General features: G+C 44.8%; 2 protein-coding genes across 2 annotated transcripts; both read left to right on the top strand.

Annotated features, from left to right (window-relative positions):
• Positions 1–58: 58 nt before the first annotated feature.
• On the top strand, positions 59–3795 carry LOC306919086 (beclin-1; the record flags this gene model as incomplete). The annotated part of the gene is made up of 5 exons (XM_079531921.1): positions 59–205; positions 652–801; positions 1812–1872; positions 2059–2201; positions 3167–3795. Coding segments are annotated over 5 exons (670 nt in total), but the record flags the coding sequence as incomplete, so codon positions are not given.
• Positions 3796–4859: 1064 nt separating this feature from the next.
• Positions 4860–10573, top strand: LOC306919087 (CD209 antigen-like protein C; the record flags this gene model as incomplete). Its single annotated transcript, XM_079531922.1, has 7 exons — positions 4860–4974; positions 7250–7345; positions 8619–8723; positions 8944–9069; positions 9392–9534; positions 9666–9778; positions 10156–10573. 7 exons carry the CDS (start codon positions 4860–4862, stop codon positions 10277–10279), a joined length of 822 nt encoding a protein of 273 aa, XP_079388048.1. The 3' UTR covers positions 10280–10573.
• Positions 10574–14752: the final 4179 nt, after the last annotated feature.

The raw sequence follows: 14752 nt of genomic DNA, 5'->3' as shown, positions 1-14752 counted from the left end.
ACATGGTAGCCACCTATCAGTTAGTGACACTGTGTGTGCATGCGTGCGTGTGTGTCAGGTACCAGAAGGAGTACAGCGAATTCAAGCGTCAGCAGCTGGAGCTGGATGACGAGCTGAAGAGCGTGGACAACCAGATGAGATATTGTCAGACCCAGCTGGACCGCCTGAAGAAGACCAACGTGTTCAACGCCACCTTCCACATCTGGTAACATTTTAACAATTTATTCATGTCCACACAGAGGAAATTGCATACAAGGACATAAATAGTTCAGGTGCAGCAAAGTTATACATCCACAAAATCAAGGAATATGTCGCGATACAACAAGAATGCCACCCAGCAATCCATGGGCACAAGTAGTGTAGGCATGCATCCTAAGATCGAAACCCCCGGCCACCAACAACCAGTCCGCAGGCACACGCACGCACGCACACACATACAAATATCGCTTTGCAAAAAAAGTCGCTTTGCAACGCAAACAAAAACACATTTATTAAGACAATGGCTAAACAAAATCATTCAAATTAAAAGGCAAAAAGGGAGATTGCTAAAGCTTTCCCCCAGCTTTCTTACAGTCTCTCAGTTTCCTCGTGTCTGTCCTAGTGTCCAGTGTGTTTGAGTGTTTGTCCACTGACTGCTGTCCCGCCCACCAGGCACAGCGGTCAGTTTGGAACCATCAACAACTTCCGCCTGGGTCGCCTCCCCAGCGTCCCCGTGGAGTGGAACGAGATCAACGCCGCCTGGGGACAGACCGTGCTGCTGCTGCACGCGCTGGCCAACAAGATGGGCCTTCGCTTCCAGAGGTGAACGCAACACACGCACACACACACACACACACACACACACACACACACACACACACACACACACACACACACACACACACACACACACACACACAGGCCAACAAGATGGGCCTTCGCTTCCAGAGGTGAACGCAACACACACACACACACACACACACACACACACAGGCCAACAAGATGGGCCTGCGCTTCCAGAGGTACACACAACACAACACACACACTGGCCAACAATATGGGCCTTCGCTTCCATATGTGCACACAACACAACACACACACACACAGGCCAACAAGATTGGCCTGCGCTTTCAGAGGTGCACACAACACACACAATACCTTACATAAACACTACTAAGATAGACACACAGGCCACTTTTACAGATGTGATATTAATGTGATAAGTTATTTTGGTGGAAAAGGGGCCACAGACGTTTGACTTCATCAATAACACAATGAAAACCCTTAAACGATGTTAAATTATCTTCCTCCTAGTATAATCATATAGTACCTGCTAGGAGGAAGATCCTTTATCAAACACTGGCCAAAAATAGCAGATCTACTAGCTCATTTCTGGCGAAGAGATTTCATGTAGACAGAAAAAGTTGTCATACGGCACGTTGTGCACGGGTGCATTAGTTAACCGATTTTGGGCGGGAACCCCTGTTGGTGTTTTAAGCATTCTGTTATACTTTAGCTATTGAAAAATAGCAGATCTACAAGCTCATAGCGCGCCACCGAGTGGCGCGTTACGAGCTTGTAGGTCTGCTAATTTTGAAAAGTCGTGAAAAAGGTTAATGTGCAGGCTTCTGGGGAAGTCCCTGGAACTACATATTTTGACATGGGGGTCCGTGGCCCAATAGAGATAATTCTGGGGGTCCTTGACATGAAAAAGGTTGAGCACCACTGACATAGAAACATGTTTTTTTCAGAAAAATCTTTAGAAACCTTTTTTTTTATCGACCTCAGTCCAAAATGCGTTAAATTACTCAATTGTCATCCATGGGTTGCAGGTATCGCATGGTGCCATACGGAAACCACTCGTACCTGGAGTCACTGACTGATAAGTCCAAGGTAAAAAAAACAACAACTACTGACATAAACCTTAATAAACCACACTGCTGTCTGTTTTCCTTTCATGTCATTTAGACGTTTGGCCCGACAGAATGTTTCAGTCACAGGATTTTATTTAGCTTTTTATTCCATGATGCATTCATTCATTGTCTCGTCTCGTCTCGTCGCCATCGTCGCTTTTTCCAGGAGCTGCCTCTGTACTGCTCGGGAGGTCTGCGCTTCTTCTGGGACAACAAGTTTGACCACGCCATGGTGGCGTTCCTGGACTGCGTCCAGCAGTTCAAAGAGGAGGTGGAGAAAGGAGACACGGGCTTCTGTCTGCCCTACAGGCAAGTTAGTGCCCGGGAACGTTGTGGTACCAGCTAGTTCTTCTGTCTGCCCTACAGGCAAGTTAGTGCCCGGGAACGTTGTGGTAGCAGCTAGGCTTCTGTCTGCCCTACAGGCAAGTTAGTGCCCGGGAACGTTGTGGTACCAGCTAGTTCTTCTGTCTGCCCTACAGGCAAGTTAGTGCCCGGGAACGTTGTGGTACCAGCTAGTTCTTCTGTCTGCCCTACAGGCAAGTTAGTGCCCGGGAACGTTCTGGTACCAGCTAGTTCTTCTGTCTGCCCTACAGGCAAGTTAGTGCCCGGGAACGTTGTGGTAGCAGCTAGGCTTCTGTCTGCCCTACAGGCAAGTTAGTGCCCGGGAACGTTCTGGTACCAGCTAGTTCTTCTGTCTGCCCTACAGGCAAGTTAGTGCCCGGGAACGTTGTGGTACCAGCTAGGCTTCTGTCTGCCCTACAGGCAAGTTATGCCCGGGAAAGGTTGACTACCTTTTTTCACCAATACCGATGTTTTAAATAACAATTTTAGCCGATACTGATACCAATATAGTATTTAGTGTTATTTCCCCCTTTTGTGCCAGGGAAACAAATCTTCATTATAATAAAGAATCTTCAGCGTGGTAGACTGCAGATATAGCATACATACCAACATAGCCAGGCACAAAAGTGATGCTTATCAACAACTAGATAAATATCGGCTAAAGTCAGCTTTATTTGCCGATACCGATATTGACCAATAAACAGCAAAAATATCAGCCGATACCAATACTAATATGTGGCCAATATATCGGTGCATCCCTAAAAGAAATATTGGATAAACAAAAACACCACAACACTTTAGTGGTGGAAGCTGGCTTTCATAAAATACCTGTACTGTATGTGACCGTTCCATAAAATACCTGTACTGTATGTGACCGTTCCATAAAATACCTGTACTGTATGTGACTGTTCATGGTGTTTGTTTACTGTTAGGATGGACGTGGAGAAGGGCAAGATCGAAGACACGGGAGGCAGCGGCGGCTCCTACTCCATCAAGACCCAGTTCAACTCGGAGGAGCAGTGGACCAAGGCCCTGAAGTTCATGCTGACCAACCTCAAGTGGGGGCTGGCCTGGGTCTCCTCGCAGTTCTACAACCGATAAAAGGTTTTAGTTTCCTGCTCCGAGGAGGGAACAACAAGAGACCGGTACCGTGGACAATAATGGATGTCGCGTCGTTAACAAGAACCCGGAGGGTTTGACTCAAAGGACTGGACCAGGTCTGCTGACGTTCTTCATGGACTCTAGCGGTCGAATTAGCCCCTCGCTAAACCCCACCCCAAAAGCCATTGTCCAATGGCAATGCCAATCCAAATAGTCTAGCAACTGTTGCTATGCGGGTCAAGCTTTCGACACCTCGTAGCTGTCAATGTTAACTTGCATGGCCGTGTTGTTGAACACATACACAGCTTAACGTCGGGCCTCAACTCACCCGGTACCAGTGGCGTGCACAGACATTTAGAGGGGCAGGTGCTCAAGTTAAAAAAGGGCACCTTGTGCAGCGCGTGGAACCGGCCGGTTGCCTTAATCTATTTTGGGCGGGAACCCCTTTTGGTGTTAGCATTATGTTCTGCTTTAGCTATTGAAAAATAGCAGATCTACAAGCTCAAGCTCATATGTGCCCTTTTGTTTTCAAAAGGGCACATTGCCAAAAGGGCAGGGGGTGCTCTAGCACCCCCTAGTGTCTATCTGTGCACGCCACTGTCCCTCACATCACACAAGTGTGATTTTCTTTTTATGAAATAGGGCTTCAGTGATTCATCCATAATGTATTTTGTGTAAGTTTTGGGGGGAAGCACTGAATGTCTCTTTTTGGTGTTGAAATGAAATATCGAGTGAACCTTTGTGCCACATCGCAGTTAGATCAATATCATATCATAACATGTTTACACACTGTCAGATTACACATGTAGATTCATGAAGTTAGATCAATATCATATCAACATGTTTACACACTGTCAGATTACACATGTAGATTTATTAAGTTAGATCAATATTATAATTAGCAACATGTTTACACACTGTCAGCACTGATCATGTGTCCAGCACATTCCTATACTGTTTGACCCCCACGTATGGCCCCTTTAGCTCCCCTGTAATTCATTGAAAACTTGAGTTACTTTTTAGATTTAGATTATCACAAAACACATTAACAACTTATGTATACTTAACTTTGCATGGCTATTTGAAAATAGCAACGCTGAGCTTGTAGATCTACAATTTTCTAATCATTCTGAAAGCTTGTGAAATGGTACATTCTGTGCAATGACATTTAAGTAGCTTATGTTCAGCTTGGCTTGTAGATTTTTTCTTTTTTTGCAATGAACCAAATATAAAATAGGTTTAAATGTGTTTAAACGGACCCTCGGGGACTCCTGGGGGTCTGCAGACCCCACTCTGAGAACCACTGCTCTTAGGAACACGCACAGCTTAACTCCACCTCCCCTAAAAGTGTGTTAAAAAAACAGTTGGCTCTAAACATGCTTCTCCACGCCTCCATCCTATCCAATGAGAAAGAGGATATACCTGTCACTCCCCCCTGAACGAACCGAACAATGTTCAGGGTCTGATGAACCTCCAATAAATACAGGCTGTCATGCATGTTGGCCTCACACAGTTCACTTTACAATGAAGACTGCTTTGCTGCTTCTGCTGTTCTGTCTGGCTGAGGCCGATGATATCCGCTGGGAGGTGAAAGATCTGTTCCAGAAGTTTAAGAGCCAACTGGAAGGACAACATGCAGGTCAGTAGCCTATGTTTACCTTTCAGACACGAGTGGGCTCATTTCAGCCTCTTTCTTTTGTGACATTTTTGAGTGGTGCAACCACTCTAAGGAACAGCAATGTCCGTGTTAACCTATGTTTGTGTGTGACTCTGATGTGTTAACCTATGTTTGTGTGTGACTCTGACTATGAGTACCAGTAGGGGCGCTGTTGTGCCAGAAACAGAGAGAGAGAGATAGTGCTGCACTGTTGCCTGCTAATGAGAGAGAGAGAGGTGTGTGTGTGGGGGGGGGGGGGGGGGGGGGGGGGTTGGGGTGGAGTTGTTGATTTTTTAAGTTGCTTGATTCAATATTTACGATAATTGATTATATATCATTTAGAAATAAATAAAAAAAGAAACACGTCACCAGAAGCAGGGATGTGTGTTTTCAATGAGTCTAATTAGGTGCATTCAGACCTGAAGATACAGTATAATGTATCAGGCGCTTCACTTTGGTCACGTCGGTCAGCGTTGGTAAAAAAGAAATCACACATGTGTGAAGTGAGGGGCGCAGTGAGGGCAGTGTTTATACCAGCCAGATAACAGCTTACGTTTTCATTACCCTAAACAAACATTAAAGTCCATACACTTGGCTGGCACGAATTACAACATAATTTACCCTAAACAAACATTAAAGTCCATAGACTCTTGCTGTCTCAAAGAGATGGTCAGGAGAGGGGAGCACAATAAGTGTTCCACCTCCTTCTGAGAACCTTGAGATTCTCTTTAAACAAAGGAGGTGCCAAGACATCTTTAATGGCCAGTTGGTCGAGCATCAAGATGTGATTCACCATGTTAAAGGACCACTTCACCACTTTTCAACCTCTTCATATAATAGGTCCTCACTAATACTCATGAAAAAAATATGACGATTTTTTTCTACTCAGTCTGTCTCTCATAGGACGGCTGTGGGCAGTTTAGAAACCGTCTTCCAGTGACATCATCATTAGGCAGATAAAAAAAAAAAAAAAAAAGGTTTAGATTTTCATTATCGTGAGAACGATGGCTTCCATTTTCGCATTGCAACTTTTCAGGACTAGAAAGGGCCGATTCATACTCCTATTTTACTGCTGTTTCGGCGCTGTAGTGCCGAAATGATTTCGGCTCGTCAGTAATTTTCAGTAGCACCGAAGAGCCGACTTTAGGACGGTACCCGCCCCCCCCCCCCGAACCTCAAATGACGTCACATTGTACAGCGCCGAACCGACTTTTATTCGGCTCTAAAATAGGAGTATGAATCGGCCCAAAGCCTGCAGTTTCTATTAGCTTGTATTCCCCATCGATGATGTCACTGGAAGACGGTTTCTGAACTGCCCACAGCCCTCCTATGAGACACAGACCAAGTAGAAAGAAATTGCGCCATTTTATTAGTGAGGACCTAGTATATGAAGATAGGTTGAAAAGTGGTGAAGTGGTCCTTTAATGATTTTTTCAGACCTCCAGTTCTAGGAAACACAGAATGGGGGGACTTTTTTATGATTTCCACACAACAGCTCTAAAGGTATATTAATGACATAGTAAAATGTTGAAAATGAGTGGTATTCCCCTTTAAGTACATTTAGAATTTTGATGCAATACTATTTCTACATTTCTACAGTATTACTACTTTTATTTAACTCTTAGACCGCTAGCATTTATTGATAAATTATGATATAATCCACGCCAGCATTTTTCCCTGTTCATCTCATATTTTGAAGAGCCAAAAATCTAGACCGGATGTTATGATCTTATGTTGGGGTGTGTGACGATGCAACATCATTCCATGTTTGCCGCGGGTGCTGCTTTAACATGATGCAGAAGGATCACATCGTCTGCTCTGGGCCCTGGAATAAACCTTGTTTTGACAAAAAATGCCATCTGGGACGAGGAATAGGAGATACAGGCGATTGAAAGAAACAGATAGAATTATGTGATTATGGCCACGATGATCTTAATGGCAAGATCCTGTGTTATTGACAGCACCAGCTAGCAACCCGATGCTAACGTGAGTAGCATTATGACTTGATCAATCGAAAGCACTATAAAAGCCCAATTGCCGTAGAGCTACGGCAATTACGGCGTTAAGGATAGCATTGATTAATTGCCTTTAATTGACGTAGATTAATGGCAATGGCTCGAAGTGGGATAAGTAAATATACTGTACTACTTTTTTCCACCACTGAATTTCACATATCAGTATTTTGTGTGGTTATACAGTATGTGTGTTTTCAGATATGCCTTCCAGAGTGATTGTGTGATTGTACATATGTTTTCAGATATGGCTTCCAGACTGTCTGCGAGTGAAACCAATATGGAAGAGTTCCAGACCAGATCTGAGAAGCTAGTGGAGGAACTGCAGAAACACAAAGCAGGTACTGAGAATGTAGCAGCCCTCGATTGTTGACCGAATGACAACGTTGGATGGTCTCAACGGGTGTGTTTATTTTCGTTCCAACACCGTGAAAAAATATAGATTAAATACTGTTACAATGATAATCAAATAATTTCATAGTTTCACTAATAAAATTCATCACTTCAGTAGTACAATCAACAATAAAATGGTTAATTTTATGGTCAATTACTGCAGTGATACAATAACTCAACCAACCAAATGTACCATAAACCAAAACAAAATACCAAACAAAATACAATTAATTAAATCCCCCCAAAAAAATCATGAATGAAACTCCAATGAAAAACAGGTCATTTGGATTTCGCCCTCTCTCCCTATTCAGCTAGGCACAGTTCGCACAAAAGGCAAATTAATTCCTAATCATTACAATAATAATCCCTAATCATTATAATAAATATACAAATATAAAGAATATGTATGTATACCGGTAGTTTGTATACAGCCAAAGGCATGCTTGGTAGGCCTCTTGAAAAAAAGAAAGAAAAAACTAATGGTACTTTAACAAGTAAGTTTTCACATGACAGAGTGCAGACACAGACAGACAGACAGACAGACAGACAGACACATGAGCTTGCTAGTGCAATTGTTATATGCACGATTGAGCGGACGAGTTTGACTTTGCAATGTGCGATCCACAGCTGTAATTAATCAGCAGCAGCAGCAGCGACACACAGCACACTGTCATGAGTCATGTGTGCTTCATTTCGACTGATTATTTTATTGTTTGGTGTTATAACTTATTGATATAGGCCTAAAGTTGATGAGGGGAAGGGGAGAATGTAACCAAGCCTGTAATCCCCGTTACTATACAACCGTTACTGTAATCCAGATTACACATTTTAAAATGTACTGTATAAAACGTTACAGTTACCTGTTGAGTGGGTGGCTGGCTGGGTGGGTATGTATGAGCACGAAAACAGCATGGTTAACCGTTAACCGTTTCAGACGCGGGGAGGCACGCCGGAACCGGCCAGGCCCCCTGGGCACGTTCCTGGGGGTCTGGAGCTCCCCCCCCCACCCCCGGGGACCCCCACATGGTAACTGTCATTTCTCAACCGTTTCGGACGCGGGGCGGCACGCCGGAACCGGCCCGGCCCCCTGGGCACGTTCCTGGGGGTCTGGAGCTCCCCCGTTACTTCCCAACCCTGCCCCCAGGGGTGACGTAGATTGGAGCACCTTTTTGATCAACTGTCGTTCCCTGTTATCTAAGATGTTTTCTGTGTGCTTCTCAGATATGGATTTCAGACTGTCTGCGAGTGAAACCAAGATGGAAGAGTTCCAGACCAGACTAAGTCAGAGTGAGACGCTAGTGGAGGAACTGCAGAAACACAAAGCAGGTACTCGAGAATATAAAACAACACAAGTTGTTGTTATCGGGTGAAACCTAATTCTCACTGTTTCCTTTTTCTCTGATTATATTTTTTTGTGTATTACTGTGCATCTGTATGATAAAGGAAGTGGCGTTAATAAGTGATGCACATGAAAAAAATAATAACTTCAACCAGCCTGTGTTGTGTGTACTTCTTTTCACCACTTGTCCTACCTATATGATTGCAGATCATTCAACCATATCCCACAACCTGACCCTGGATTATACCCAGCTGCAGACCTTATACGATGCCCTGACCCTGGAGAGGGACCAGTTGCAACATGAAGTAAACCAGCTGAAGAGACAGACAGCAGGTGGGAGATGATACAAAGCTTTATATAAATATTACATTTTGTATTACTATTGATGTTTTAATTATTATCAGGGATTCAGGCAGAGAGAGGTGGGACATCGGAGTAAACTCATCACTGCTGAGATGTACGACAATAATTATCATAGAATAATGTAAATAAAATAATAATAATAATAATCTTAGGATTATGGTTGAGCTAAATATATAAAGTAACTAAAGCTGTCAAATAAATGTAGTGGAGTAAAACCAACATCTGCCTCTGAGATGTAGAGGAGTAGAACTTCAAAGTATCACAAAATTGAAATACTGTTTGATGTTTTTAGACAAGACGTGTCCCAGTGAATGGAAGCTGTTTGGAGACAGCTGTTACTACATGATCACTACAGGGAAAACATGGCAGGACGGTAGACAAGAATGTCTGAATCAAGGAGCTGATCTGGTGGTCATTAACAGTGGAGAAGAACAGGTGTGTGTGTGTGTGTGTGTGTGTGTGTGTGTGTGTGTGTGTGTCTCATCTACTTCCATGATTGTGTGAAGAAGAAGTGATGATAGTATTGGATAAAATTAACGATGATTCAATCATGTACAAATGATCAGGCATTCATCAGAGGATGGAACCGTGAGACTGCTAAAGGTACTGGGTCATGGATTGGTCTGAAAAGGACCGAGGGCACATGGACGTGGGTGGATGGAACACCACTGACAACACAGTGAGACATTTGACATGTTTTTATATTGTAATTCTATCAAAGTCACTGTATGTGAGTGACTGAATGGATGTCATTGTTTATTTTGTTTATTATCGAGTGCTTTCGGGCGCTCAAGTCTAAGGAAAAAAGTAAATACAAATAGAAATACAATAATAATAAATAAAACAAAACATGACATTGGTGTTACACAAAAGAACTGGGCTTCCCATCATGCACCTGGCATGGACACGCACGTGTCACATAAACGGCCATAGCCAACCATTTCGGATTTTACGGCCTTCCACTAATTGTAAATATAGATTGTGCAGGAACTGCTATTGTATGTGAGTGACTGAGTGGATGTGGTTCAAAACATTGTTTTTTTTTTTATTTAGCAGGTACTGGCACAGTGGATATCCCAAAGGAGCCTTGGACTGTGGAGTCTACAGTTACACCCTGGACCCTGGAACATATTTTAATTTGCCTTGTTCAAATGCAATTCTCGCAATCTGTGAGAAATGATGTTTGTTTTCACTTCATGGATGAAACTGCAGCTCAGTGTTCTGCTAGCAGTGGTGGAAATAAGCAGCCTGCTCACATTTTACAACTCATTTTAGATTTTTTTAGATTTTAGCCATACTGTATACTATAGCACACATTGGTTGGCTATGGAAAAATAAGAGATATACAAGCTCGTAGCGTGTCACTTCATGCCATCGTATGAGGTTGTAGATCTGCTTTTTTGTTTTTTTTATCGTGAAAATGGTTGAAAATGGGCAAATTATTTTTAACTTATTACTTAAAGGACCACTTCACCACTTTTCAACCCATCTTCATATAATTGGTCCTCACTAATAATCATGATAAATGCCACCATTCTTTTCTACTCAGTCTGTGTCTCATAGGAGGGCTGTGGGCAGTTCAGAAACCTGTCCACCAGTGACATCATCGATGGGGAATCCAAGCTAATACAAACTGCAGGCTTTCTAGTCCTGAAAAGTTGAAATGCGAAAATGGAAGCCCACGATAATAAAACATTTTTGTAAAAAAATCTTGTTTAAAAAAAAATCTGCTTAACGATGATGTCACTGGTGGACAGGTTTCTGAACTGCCCACAGCCCTCCTATGAGACACAGACTGAGTAGAAAACAATAGTGCCATTTTATCATGATTATTAGTGAGGACCTATTATATGAAGATAGGTTGAAAAGTGGTGAAATGGTCCTTTAAATTATCTTCACTTCTGGCTGTTCCCGGAACAAAATATTTTGGGATGGGGTCCGCGGCCAAATACATCATTTTGGGAGTCCTTGACATGAAACATTTTGAGCACCACTGATATAGCAACGTACATTTTTCAGAAAACTGATTTAGAAGACATTTGCAGAATTGGTCTCAGGTATTAATCGGTAAAACTACCACATTACTCAGTAAAGTCCGGGATTCAAACTAATAAGTAAGTATTGCTAATAGTATACTTACTCACAGTGAAGCGGGAAATACTAGTGCAGAGCGAGGTTTTCAAAACAATGTGATGTCTCCATGGGAGCCCCAAAACGATTTGTTTCAATGGGCTCTATGCACATATGCCATTTTCCGCGCCTATTTAGTGGTTCTCAAAACTTTTTTTCATTTCAAGGACCCCCATGGTAAATGGTGCATTTATATAGCGCCTTTATCCAAGGCGCTTTACATAGATTGTGCATTACGGCCGGGCTCCACCGGGCGCGTCAGCGTCGCGTCTCCGTCACCGTCAGGGAATGTTCCCTTTTTAATCAATGAAGGGTGGCTACACAGCCCGCGTTGACGGAGACGCGACGCGTGCATTAAAATTGAACCGGTGCGTTTTTTGACGCGACGCGACGGAGACGCAACGCGTCCGGTGGAGCCCTGGCGTTACATTCACCCATTCATACACCGATTGCGGCGGAAGCCATGCAAGGTACCAACCAGCACATCGGGAGCAATTTGGGGTTCAGTGTCTTGCCCAAGGACACTTCGACATGTAGACAGGAGGAGCCGGGATTCGAACCGCCGACCCATGGATCATTGGACGACCTGCTCTACCTCCTGAGCCGCAGTCGCCCCCATAACTCTGAGTGCACAAATGGAACCAAATGGACCCGTAAGAGTCCATTTGTGCACTCTGTTACACACCCGTACACCCAGCCATTTGGAACCCACTCAAGGACACTTGAGACTGACTTGTGTAGCAGAATCAGTGTTTCATTAAGCCAACATTCACAATATCAGAAGCTGTGTAGGAAATACTTGCCATTAATAGAGAGAGAGAGAGAGAGAGAGAGAGCACAGGTACAGTATGTGAGAGAGAGAGAGAGAGAGAGAGAGAGAGAGAGAGAGAGAGAGAGAGAGAGAGAGAGAGAGAGAGAGAGAGAGAGAGAGAGAGAGCGAGCACAGGTACAGTATGTGAGAGAGAGAGAGAGAGAGCACAGGTACAGTATGTGAGAGAGAGAGAGAGAGAGAGAGCACAGGTACAGTATGTGAGAGAGAGAGAGAGAGAGAGAGAGAGAGCACAGGTACAGTATGTGAGAGAGAGAGAGAGAGAGAGAGAGAGAGAGCACAGGTACAGTATGTGAGAGAGAGAGAGAGAGAGAGAGAGAGCACAGGTACAGTATGTGAGAGAGAGAGAGAGAGAGAGAGCACAGGTACAGTATGTGAGAGAGAGAGAGAGAGAGAGAGAGCACAGGTACAGTATGTGAGAGAGAGAGAGAGAGAGAGCACAGGTACAGTATGTGAGACCGGTCCGGCAGGCAAGTGCATTTGGTCTTCATTAAATATTATTGGCTATTCATGAAGGACAATGCCAACTCATTCCGTTTATTGACTGGATATAACATGAATTTGTTCTACAAGAGAGAGTAAGCATTTACTTTTGGGGTAGAAGACGGCCTGTACTGAGACCTTAGTGTGACTGTCAACCCCTGGATAACATGTTAGAACATTGGTTTTCAACCCTTTTCATATCAAGGGCCATTATTTATTCTGCATTTGAGCCACCACGGACAACCATTTGATGACATTTAGCCTCTCAGACCCAAAAATAAAGATGATTTAATTATCGTTGGATAAGATTTTGTCCACAATTCCATGCTGTATTGATGTTGTACCATAGGAGACAACAGGCAAACAAGACTTCTTGTAAATTAAGTAACGCAGATCTTTAACAATAATTTAACTCTTGAGAGCGTAACATGAATCCAAATGGACCCTTGCGGGTCCATTTGGTTCATTGTTCACCCTGTGTAGGGTTTCATTTTTAAGAGTTAAAGGTCTATAAGGGTCCATTTGGTTACTAACTCTCCATCATTTAGCTGGGGACCACCTGGGCCTACGGGTTAGATTTGAGGTTCCCAAGGTCGCAGAAAGACGATCACGACGATCGTCTCGTTGCCGCGATCGCAGAGATATAAGGCCCACCCCGAACAGACTTACGATCATCGACGTAGGCGCACGTGAACGTCAAACCTTTGCTTCACTAGAACGCCACAACGGTAAGGCCTGATTCCGGTCTGATTTTCGGATATGTTATAGAGCTCCCAGAGACGCACGCGTGGAACTGTAGTACGTCCTCGGGCGACCTTTCTAGTCGACATGGCGCGCGCGAACGTTCCACTACACCGAGTGGCGCGCTACGAGCTTGTAGGTCTGCTATTTAAAACCTTTGCTTCTGTAGAACGCCACAACGGTAAGGCCTTCCGGTCTGATTTAGGGATATGTTATAGAGCTCCATGAGACGCACGCGTGGAACTGTAGTACGTCCTCGGGCGACCTTTCTAGTCGACATGGCGCGCGCGAACGTTCCACCACACCGAGTGGCGCGCTACGAGCTTGTAGATCTGCTACTTAAAACCTTTGCTTCTGTAGAACGCCACAACGGTAAGGCCTTCCGGTCTGATTTAGGGATATGTTATAGAGCTCCACGAGACGCACGCGTGGAACTGTAGTACGTCCTCGGGCGACCTTTCTAGTCGACATGGCGCGCGCGAACGTTCCACTACACCGAGTGGCGCGCTACGAGCTTGTAGATCTGCTACTTAAAACCTTTGCTTCTGTAGAACGCCACAACGGTAAGGCCTTCCGGTCTGATTTACGGATATGTTATAGAGCTCCACGAGACGCACGCGTGGAACTGTAGTACGTCCTCGGGCGACCTTTCTAGTCGACATGGCGCGCGCGAACGTTCCACTACACCGAGTGGCGCGCTACGAGCTTGTAGATCTGCTACTTAAAACCTTTGCTTCTGTAGAACGCCACAACGGTAAGGCCTGCCGGTCTGATTTAGGGATATGTTATAGAGCTCCACGAGACGCACGCGTGGAACTGTAGTACGTCCTCGGGCGACCTTTCTAGTCGACATGGCGCGCGCGAACGTTCCACTACACCGAGTGGCGCGCTACGAGCTTGTAGGTCTGCTATTTAAAACCTTTGCTTCTGTAGAACGCCACAACGGTAAGGCCTTCCGGTCTGATTTAGGGATATGTTATAGAGCTCCACGAGACGCACGCGTGGAACTGTAGTACGTCCTCGGGCGACCTTTCTAGTCGACATGGCGCGCGCGAACGTTCCACCACACCGAGTGGCGCGCTACGAGCTTGTAGATCTGCTATTTAAAACCTTTGCTTCTGTAGAACGCCACAACGGTAAGGCCTTCCGGTCTGATTTTCATATGTTATAGAGCCCAGCAACACCGGCCAACACCTCCAAGGCTTCCTGGGTGATGGCGAGGAGGAGGAGGAGGGCTGCCACGTCACCTCACAGTCCAACTGTCTGTGTACGCCTCTGCTGTGCCTGAGGGAGGCACGCGCGCACACACACGCACGCGCACACACTCACCTGCCCAGGCCATTGATGCCAGACGACCCTCGGGCCAGGCACTGCAGCCTCAGCCTCTCCACGGGATCTGAACTCACACACAGACGTCTCTTGGCGTCCAGCGCCATCTCTCGGTCGTGCCTCGACGTCCTGGCCATGGCT

The sequence above is a fragment of the Electrona antarctica genome (genome assembly GCF_951216825.1).
Source record: "Electrona antarctica genome assembly, contig: scaffold_901, whole genome shotgun sequence".
Classification (NCBI taxonomy): Eukaryota; Metazoa; Chordata; class Actinopteri; order Myctophiformes; family Myctophidae; genus Electrona; species Electrona antarctica.
This window is presented reverse-complemented; position numbering and strand designations above follow the sequence as displayed.